We start from the raw sequence: 11,111 nt of genomic DNA, 5'->3' as shown, positions 1-11,111 counted from the left end.
TAGTTACAATTGTTATGAGTTGCTACAAATGGTCTGATCCTGATCATTCATATGGGGACATGCGAGCGAGGGCATCCTATACAAAGAGTTAGTATAAGACATGACCACGAAATGTTAATATCTCGTTATATAACGTCGTTCATGATAGAGATTTCACTTCAATAGGATGACCATAGGTAACATGACCTCAATCCTAAGTGAGTTGGGAACTTCTACCTTTGAGAGCGATTCTTTGATTTACATGGGTGTGAGTGGCCTGATTGCCGACTCAAACCTACCACTTTAAGGATTCGTCTGATTTGGGAGCTGGGAACTCAGCTACACAAGATGGAATTCACTCCTTCCCCGAAGCAGGGGTAAGTAGATAGATTACTCCCTTAAAGGCTAATCTCGAGGCTTGAATGATGTGGTGCCATACACCTTCTCGTGGCCTGAGAGATGTTTGCACATAGTAGGACTATGTTGGATTGTTTATTAGAGGGATCAGTGGTACTTAAGAAGTTAGATGTAACTATAGGGGCAAAACGATAAATTGGCCCAACTGTACTTACGAGCATCTGTGAATGGTTATCGTACTGTTGATTGGTTATATCCAATGGACACAAAAATATATTTGTGGTAAGAAGAGTTCAGCTGTCGTTCTTTAGTGGAATATTGTGGCTAAAGAGTTTAGTCAGCTATTCACGTATCGTTGGAGCTTCGAGTCATAGGTCCATAAGGTCCCCTTGGTAGCTCAATGGATTCAAGTTGAGAATCAGTTTTTAGGTCAGTTTGAAATGTTCAAATTGAAAAGAGGGAGTTCGATTATATATGATATGATTGAATTGGTTAATTATATTTGATATGATTGACTTTATGTATGAGATACATTATTTGGAGGAAAATGGATATAAATATGATTTATATCTAGTAGATGAGAAAACACTATGGTTTATATGTGATATTAAACTATAGGTTAATGAATATAATATGATTATATTTGTTATTTTAATTGGACAATTATGGGATTATTAGGCCCGCGTTTTCTCCGTAACCATGTGATAGTGGGAGGTTAGATTCAGTTTTCGTAACTGAAGAATATAATGAAAATCAATTTCATTTTGCAAAGAGATCAGTCATTTGCTCGTGAGTTGTATACAGTATATCGCATAGCAAACCGAGAGATTACACGATCGTTCATTGTTGCTACACGATCGTATCACGCACGCCTTCTTCTAAATAATCACATAATTTTTTCTAAACGATCATCTAGTGTCTGAGCAATAACTAAACGATCGCTGCCTATTTCCTACACGATCATATAACTTCTTCTAAATGATCAAGCATTGTCTATACGATAGATCATGCCTTCTCCTACTTGCTTGTTCATTGTATATGATCTTCATTTCCTCCTTCCCTCTACCAATTCCATCAGAGCCCACACCTCCTAGATTCTCACCCCTGAGAAAACCGAGGGTTCTAAGTGGTGGTGTCATCCCCATTGTTGCTGTGTTCGTGTGGAGACCATTTGTGAGTAGACGACCAGGTGATTTGGCGAACGATTGCTTGGACGTTCCAGCGAGAGTGAGAGAAGCAGTCTCTTGAAGAGAAGGAGATTTTCTGTGGAGAAGTATTCTTCAACTGGTACGTATCTCTTCTCTTTATTATTTAGTTCTAAAAGCATGCCGGTAATTTGTTGTATAATGTATATCTTGTCTGTTAGATTGTAAACATGGTAATTCTGTCACAATGAGTTTGGAACGATCCGCTTCCACTCAGAGGTACTCTTGTATAAGAGTTCCTTCAGTCGTCTCGGTTGGTCGAGATTCATGATTTTTCTATTATAACTTATTAGTTTGTTCAACCATGAGAAGACGCGAAATTAGTTCAAAATATTGTTTAAAGCCTTTCCCTTAATATTTCTCCTACAAGAGCATATTCGAGACATGAAATGTAGAAAATGACTTCTCTAACATATCAACATCAGTAATTTTCTCTCCGCATAACAATAGTTTCAAACTAATTTTAAATAATGTGGAGTTGTAATCACTTACTGATTTGAAATCTTGTAGCTTCATGTTCATCCACTCATAACGAGCTTTAGGAAGAATAAATGTTTTTTTATGATCATACCTCTCTTTCAAATTTTTCCACAAGATATGGATATCTTTTATTGTAAGATACTCTATTTTCAATCCCTTGTAGAGATGATGGCAAAGGAAAATCATAAGTTTTGTTTTATTATGATTGGATGCCGTATTTCCTTCTTTCATAGCCTCTCAAAGATTTATAGCATCCAGGTGGATTTCAACATTAAGTACCCATGAAAAATAATTATTGCATGATCTTATGAAGGTCCTTGAGCGGAACATAGGATCGGACCCAAACCCAAAATTTACAAAACATAAATTTTACAGCAAAAACATACAGATTATGTACTTAAAAGATAATTGCAGCATGCTTTAAAACATAGATTACATAATATAAAATGGGTTTAAGAAACTTTACCCTTAAACAACCCTTATTCACGAGATTCCTTCTCCAAATCTTATCACGTACAATCTTGAACTCTCTAACTGTCAATGAGGACACCACCACGAATGTTATCTCTATATTCTCTGCATGAGAATCCAGGAGGTTTGTAAGCTCTGACTATTTTGGAAGAGAGAGATTTTGAGAGAAATGAGAGGAAGTGATAGGATTCAGATTGTCTCTAAACTTTTTTGTATATCTCTCATCTTTTTTTTTAAACCACACTAGGAAGAAGAAGAATAACTCTCCTCTGCCCCACTAGCACATATTAGAGAGAAAAGAGGGGGAGGAGTAACAACTCCCTCCCAAAATGATTTTTAAAATAAATTAAATAAATTTTTTTTTTCATAAATCAACTTAATATATATTTATATGATAACTACCTTATCATATAATATATATTAAACTATATGTTATATCAAATATAACACATAATCTATAGTTTCTATATTGTATCAAATATAATATAACCTATAGTTTCTATTCTCTCACTAATGACATTTAATGTAAATCTCAATTATATTAAATTTAATTATATGAATCAAATTTATATAATTAATATTTGAAACATATTCAAATATCTATTTCTTCTCAAATAAACTTTATATTATAATGTATTATATAAATTATAGTAATTATATAATATATAATTAGATTAAATTAATTATATCACATATAATTAATTCCCTCAATTAATTTGAACAATTCAAATTAATCCAAAAATTGATTCTCATTAATTCCCGTTAAGCTACAAAGGGGACTTCATGGACCTGTAGCTTGAAGCTCCAACGATACGTGAATAATTAATTAAACTCCTTTAATTAAATTATTCATCATACATTATTAACTGTCGGACACTCTACCAAAGACCGACAGCTGCACTCTTCGCACTACAGATATATTTCTGTATACATTGGATATAACCAGTCAATAGTATAATGACCTTTCACAAATTGCTCGTAAGTATAGATGGGCCAAAATTATCGTTTTGTCCATATAGTTACATCTAACTTCTTATGTATCACTGATCCCTCTAATGAACAATAAATCATAGTCTAACTATGACCAAATCCCTCTCGAACCAGGAGAGGGTGTGACGCCACATTGTTCAAACCTCGAAATCAACCCTTAAGGGAGAAATTTATCTACTTATCCCGACGTTGGGGAAGAAGTAGATTTCTTCTTGTGTAGCTATGTTCCCAGCTCCCCAATAAGACGAATCCCCAAAATGATAGGCTTGTTGAGTCGGCGAACTGGCCACTCACTCATATAAATAAAAGGACTGCCTTCATAGGTAAGAGTTCACAACTCACTCAGGATTCAGGTCATGTTACCTATGATCATCCTAGTGAAATGTAAATCTCTATTATGAGCAGCGTTATATAATGAGACTATACATTTCGTGGTCCGGTCTTATACAAACTCCTTTGTATAGAATATCTCCGCTCACATGTCTCCACATGAATGTTCAGGATCAGATCATTTGTAGAATTTTACGAAAATTGTAACATCTACAATACGGGCTATACTCATAGTGTCATCAGGATATGACATTCAGTCTTATCTATCTACTACAGACCATTTAGATTATCACTTAAACATGATCCAACGATATATCTCTATATACATGTTTAAGCTACAAGATAAAATTGGATGTTAGTTAATTGGTTTGAGGTTAATGCAACTAATTTTGAAATAAAACATCACATATTTTATTACATAAATAAAATGTTTGTACAATACAATTACAAACTATAGGACCCTACGAAATTTAAGGTATCAACCTCAACAATTACTATCGTTAATATCAAGAGCGAAAAATTCTAATTTTACAAGATTTGTCATGGCAACACTATCATAAAATAGTGTATTTATATTAGAAATTTAATATATATTAAATATGCAAAATAATGTTCAATTTCATAATTATAACGAAGAGGGAAAACATATCTTTAGCAAGGAAAACGATAGAAGTTCGTGGTAATAACGTGTTGTGAATTTAAGGAGCACAACGAAGCACAACGAGAATACGGATATGGATAAAATATAATATAATAATAATATAAAATAAAAAATAAATATTAAAAAATATAAAATATAATATATAAATACATAAAATAAATAAATAATAAAAAGTAAATAAAATAACAAAGAATGAATTCTCCACTTTCTCCGATCTTTTTGGATTGATCACCAATATGTTTGTATCTTTCAAAATACATCAAATGCCACTATTTATAGGCAATTGACAAGTAGAAGTGGATTACATGCATATTAATAGTGTGTAATCTTGAGACACATGGACAACACATAGAATAATGGATAAGTGACACATGGGCAATGAGCACTAATAATGAATATCTACATTACTTCTAATTTAACATATTTATAATACTTGAAAAATATTTTTATTGAAGTGTATAAGGTAGTTGCATTACATTCATTTTCTATAGGTCAAGTCAATCAGCTTGAAAAAAAAAATTAATGCTCGCTTCAAAATTTTGACACAAATTATTTCAAATTTTATGATTTTAGAAAGAGAGAATTATTTTTCAATTATTTACGTTTGGAACCAAAGTGATTTGAAATCATAATGATAAGGGTTAGTTTTTAGACCAAAGATATAATGACATAAAAATAAAGAGAGAAGCAATAAAATCGAGAGAAATAATTAGATTTGGTCAGTAGGTGAGCAAAACAAATGGAGAAAGCTGTAGAGCCACCTGGGACTACAGTCAGCAGATGACTAGGATTATTCCTACTCAAACAAAATTTGTTAGGAAGATTTATAATTGGTCCAAGGACCACCTACAGATAGTTGACACTTGTATACTAATGATTCTTTATTCATTTATTATTTTATCCTCTTGTCCTAGGGTTTATATATTTAATTGTAAAGGTCGATTGAATAGATTTATGAGAAGAAATTTAATAGAGAAAGTTGTCCCTTGAGCTTTGGTTGTGCTTGTTTTCCCTGCCTAAGACCATATAATGATCACAAACTTAGTTATTGCACGAAAAAATGTGTTTACCTTGGACCTAGCTTACATCACAAAGGGGTCAAGTGTTTAAACATGTCTAGTAGGCTTTTCATATCTAGAAATGTTATTTTTAATGAGGATGACTTTCCCTTTCAGTCCAATTTTGCAAGTGCAAAAAGAGTGTCAACACAACCATCAGCCCTGGTTTCTTGGCTATCCATTGCCCCTGAAGTGTCGACTGCTGCTCCAGCCCTTTCTTACTCTTACACTGATGTCTCTGCCTCAGCCATCACACCAGACCCTTCTAATATATCAACACCCAATCCTGCTCACGGCATGGCCTCACCAGCCACTCCCTCCACCAACTCTCTACCTCCCAACTAACATAATTTACAGTTTCCAGAATAATCACCACTCTGTACCTCTCAATCATCCCCTGATGCACCTATTCCAACCCCAACATCCCAACCTACCACAGCTAGCCCATTACCAAACATAATCAATCCACCAGCCCAACTCCCTCTCCCCACTCATCCTATGATAACCCGAGGGACGGCTGACATCTTCAAACCCCAGATACTACTTAGTCAGTCAAAAAAAGATTGGTCCATCACCGAGCCTACTAGGGTTACTGATGCACTCAAAACACCACAATGGAAAAGTGCAATGGATGAAGAGTACTCTGCCTTGATGAAAAATAGTATGTGGAGCCTCATTCCTTTCTCTCCCTCTTTGAATGTTATAGGTGCCAAATGGATCTTCAAAATAAAAAGGCATCCTGATGGTATGATCCAATGCTACAAGGCATGACTAGTAGCCAAAGGATTCCATCAGACTCTAGGTGTGGACTTCTTTGAGACTTTTAAAATCCTGTTATTAAAGCTTCAACCATTCGAGTAGTCCTCACTCTTGCTGTAGCCCACGGTTGGAAGATAAGACAACTTGACTTCAACAATGCCTTTCTTAATGGCAAACTATAAGAAGAAGTATACATGAGCCAACCACCAGGGTACGTTGATCCTCATCACCCTCATCATGTGTGCAAGCTGAATAGGGCCATCTATGGCCTTAAACAAGCTCCGAGGGCCTGGAATAACACTCTTAAAGAAGAACTATTGTCACGGGGCTTTAAAAATGCAAGGTCAGATACTTCCCTATTTATTTTCAAAAGAGGTTCAACGGTTATGCTGCTATTAGTGTATGCGGATGATGTGATATTGACTAGAAATGATGTTGCCCTTATACAAAGACTGGTCACCATGCTAGATAATCGTTTTGCCTTAAAGGACCTTGGTCCTCTTCATTATTTCCTTGGTGTACAGATTCATTATCTAGAACAAGGAGTCCTACTTAGCCAAGAAAAGTATGTTGAAGACTTTCTAACTAAGCTAAATATGTTTGATCTCAAGGCTGCCCCTTCACCAAGCATAATGAACAAACATCTGTCTTTTAACAGTGGCACTCCCCTTGCTGATCCTTTCCTCTATCGAAGTTCCATCGGGACTCTCCAATATCTCACCAACACTCGGCTTGACATAACCTTTATAGTAAATCAGCTCAGTCAGTTTCTAAAGTGTCCCACTGATAGCCATTGGTCTGCTGTCAAACAACTTCTTCGATACATCAGTGACACCAAACACTTTGGTCTCTACATCCAATCAAATTTTGATATGTCTATTTCAGCATTCTCTGATGTTGATTGAGCTGCAAACATAGATGACTGCAAGTCAGTTGCGACTTATTGTATATTCCTTGGCAGTACACTTGTGTCATGGTCTTCGAAAAAGCAATCAGTGGTGGCCCGATCAAACACTGAATCTGAGTATAGGGCACTTACACATGCTTCGACCGAGATAATATGGCTTCAACAACTTCTTGGAGAGATTGATGTTCCTCAACGTAGCAAGCTTGTCCTCTGGTGTGACAACTTAAGTGTTGGTGCATTGGCTATTAACACGATTTTTTATGTTTGAACAAAACACATTGAGATTGACATCCATTTTGTAAGAGATCAAGTTCTCCAAGGTCTCCTAGATGTTTGGTGTGTCCCTTCATTTGATCAAGTGGTTGTCTGCCTTACCAAAACACTTACACATAGTCAGTTCTTCACTCTTCGGGACAAACTCTGAGTCGTTGAACTACCGCCTCGTTTGAGGGGGGATATTGAGGAAAAAAAAAGAAGAGGTTCACGTTAGCAAAACAAATGGAGTTGTGGAGCCACCTGGGACTACAGTCAGTAGATGACTAGGATTATTCCCACTCAAACAGAATTTGTTAGGAAGATTTATAATTGGTCCAAGGACCACCTACATATAGTTGACACCTATATACTAATGATTCTTTATTCATTTATTATTTTGTCCTCTTGTCCCAATCGAAAGTATCACCCTTATCATCAAAATGAAACAAAGTAGAGTTGGATCTATTAAGGAGTTAGAAGCATGTGCCCTCAACTCATGTCAATACATATGTCTCTCATTGTTTTGAAAGATAAACTGGTAAATTTTGCTTTAGTGGTTAAGAGGGGTCACGCGGTTACTCATTGTGCAGTAAGTCTGGGGTTTGATTCGTGAATAATACAATGTTTTCACTATTTATTTGCATATAAATCAATTACACACTAGATATAATTAAATATAATTTTTTATTTTTTATTTTTTAAAAAATATATAATATTTTAATCTGTAGTAATTTGAAATGGGTGTAGAAAACTTAATTCTTTTTTAATTTTCTCTCAATATACAAATATTTTTTTATCTTTATAAATTATTTTATGAAAATTGATGGAATGCTTTTTGTTTATACATTTAGGTGCATATTTCTCGAAAGATTTATAATAATTTTTTTAATTAGTATTACTTAATTTAGATATCATATATCAATACATTTAAAATTAAATTTATATAAAGGTTAAATTAAAAGTTTAATTTCTTAGTTTGACAAATTGTTACTAATAAATACCTAAACTTTCAATTTTGACTCTAATATCTAAAAATGATTAATAAATCTATAAACTTCAATTTTATATCTAATATATTTCATAAATATCAAAAACATTTAAAAGTTAACTATTTTATAAGAAAAAAATAGTTGGGGTCGAATTGACTTGAATTAAATTTTGTAGTTAATAGATAAATTAAGTTTATAAAAAATATCCAATCATACCTGTTAAGCATAATTGAATTTAATGTTTACTTTTAACACTTTTTAAATATGTAAGAGATTTATTAGATGTATAATTGGCACTTTAAAAATATATTAAACACAAAAATCAAGAGTTCACTCAACCTATTAAAATTTTTTTAAAGTTTAGAGATTATATAAAAACAAAAATCAAAGTTCTACCTTCATCACTAAGTTCACATTCTCACGGATCAATTTTTTTTTTTTTTTTTGGTTCATTTTATCATCGTTTCCAGTTTCTTCCATTCAACTAATCTGGCGAGCGGGGTAAATTTGGAATTTGGTTCAACTATCATTTTAAAATCATGCCATATTCGAGTTATTCTCAGAAAGCTTTTGGAGTCCAAGACATCGATTGAGTTTGAACATCTATTTCACAAAAGCTGTAAAAGATTTGAAATTTCCTCTTTTATAAATTTGTGGGCGGTTACAAATGCATGATTAAATTACTTTACTAAATTCTATTCAAACTTACAAAAGCTATGTAACAGGCCAAAGCATATCTTAAGCGTCACATATTCTTTTATTATTGAAAACGCTCTTTTGTAAGCCAAGAGCAACATAATAAAAATTTTATTATTTTCCAAGAAGCAAAACATAGTGGTATTCATTTTATTATATATATATATATATATTTCTTATTTCATACTGTAAAATAAAACCCTGATTATTTAATTTTATAATATGCTTCATCTCTTTCAGCTGCAGTGTAGGACTATACCTCTGAAGGGTTTCAATGGCCAGAAATCTGGACAACTCTGGCCATGGGCTTCTTGAATTGGTATTTAGGCACAGTCACTGTCAGTACTCCGTTATTCATTTCTGCCCTCACCTTATCCACATCGGCACCCTCCGGCAGCACAATACGCCGGTAGAACCTTCCACTGCTTCGTTCCACACGACGCCAAATATCGGTTCTCTCCTCTCTCTCAGCCCTAATTTCAGTGCTGATACACAGAACTCCATTTTCTTCAATCTCCAGTTTCACTTCGTGCTTTTTCACTCCGGGAAGATCCAACCTGAACACGTGTGCATCAGCCGTCTCCTTCCAGTCAATCTGAGCGTTAACGGCCGAGGAATTTGAGGCTATGGAAGTTCGGAACGGATCGGCTGCGACCACGTCTTTCTCATGGAATTGTCCGTAAGAATGGCGATCCTCAATGTAGTAGCGTTCTTTTCGATCGTCAAAGAGTTTGTCGTACGTGCGTCGATCCTCGCCGTGGTAGCGTTCTTTCCGATCTTCAGGGCACTTTTCGCTTCCGGACCGATCCTCAACGTAGTAGCGTTCCTTCCGATCGGCAGGGAAGAAATTGCTGAAACGGATCGACATTTTTTTTTTCCAGATGAAATATGTTTGTGTGTAGTGATTTTGTTGCTTTCAGGTGAAGCAGGATTAGGCGTTGAATTTATAGGAGGAGGATTACACAGAAAAATTATAATTTGGTAGAGTGGAATCGATTCCAATGTTGATGGAAGTCGCAATCAATTGATTATTCTGTGAAGTTTTTCTTATGGGTTTCAATCAAATCAATTTCTGAATTTGTTCTTTGGATTGAGGTGACTTGGATGACTCTGTTTAACCTCTAATCTGTTGAGTGTTGTAATGGAATGGAATCCAGTATGAGTTTTTATATTTTATTGGATGAAAGAAAAGCAATTGGAATTAATGGGAATGGCAGCACGTCGTAAGAAGATTGGACACAAAGGGAATTGAATTCAGAGAAAAGAATTTTGATGGGAATGGTCATTCATGGGATTAATACGAATTTTTCCCGCCACTTGCTCATTATGAAGAAACCAACACGTTATCCAGACTCAGCTCAGTGCATGGGGGGCCATCTCTTCTGAATTCTGAAGAATGTGGGTTCAGATTCAGCTCCTTTTGTTTATATGGGCCGATGGGCCTGGCATAGGTTTTTCTCGGCCCATGGGTTGTGAATCTTCTCAGCCCATGTCTATTTTTATTTTGTTTTTTTTCTTAAGAATTTTAGCAAACCAACTCTCTCCCATGCGCCCATCTTTTCTTTTATGTGTATGAATTACAACATGCTTTTTTATTTCCGGGAAGAATCAAACTTCTAAACTGGTATTAGATAATACAACTTTATATCCATGATAACATGCATATTTAAACTTAGGAAACAGTTAGATTATTTCAATTAATATTAGTTTAATCATCTACAAGTATTCAAGTTTTTTAAAATTTAGGGTCCGTTTGATAACATTCTCGTTTCATATTTTCTGGTTCTTGTTTCCTATTTCCTCCTTTTTTAGAACAAGAAATAAGAATATGTTTGACAACTATTATTGTTTTCGATTTCTTGGAGAAAAGAAACAAAAACAAAAACTTGTTTGATAACTATTTCTTGTTTCTCATTTCCTGTATTTTTTTTCCCATATTTTATAGTTTAAATATAACCTAATTATATAAAATAA

General features: G+C 34.4%; 1 protein-coding gene across 1 annotated transcript; it reads right to left on the bottom strand.

The window, feature by feature from the left end:
* Window positions 1–9,175: 9,175 nt before the first annotated feature.
* LOC120090424 (18.1 kDa class I heat shock protein-like) lies at window positions 9,176–10,766 on the bottom strand. The gene has a single exon (XM_039048079.2). It carries the CDS (start codon window positions 10,003–10,005, stop codon window positions 9,409–9,411), a length of 597 nt encoding a protein of 198 aa, XP_038904007.1. The 5' UTR covers window positions 10,006–10,766; the 3' UTR covers window positions 9,176–9,408.
* Between the last annotated feature and the right edge of the window lie 345 nt (window positions 10,767–11,111).

Source organism: Benincasa hispida, chromosome 11 (assembly GCF_027475165.1).
Source record: "Benincasa hispida cultivar pf3 chromosome 11, pf3_genome.v1.1, whole genome shotgun sequence".
Lineage (NCBI taxonomy): Eukaryota > Viridiplantae > Streptophyta > Magnoliopsida > Cucurbitales > Cucurbitaceae > Benincasa > Benincasa hispida.
The sequence above is the reverse complement of the archived record's forward strand: the minus strand, read 5'-3'. Positions and strand labels throughout refer to the sequence as shown.

What these genes read in the sequence shown, in the direction of transcription:
- LOC120090424 (XM_039048079.2), bottom strand. Translation starts at nt 10,005, where the DNA reads ATGTCGATCCGTTTCAGCAATTTCTTCCCTGCCGATCGGAAGGAACGC.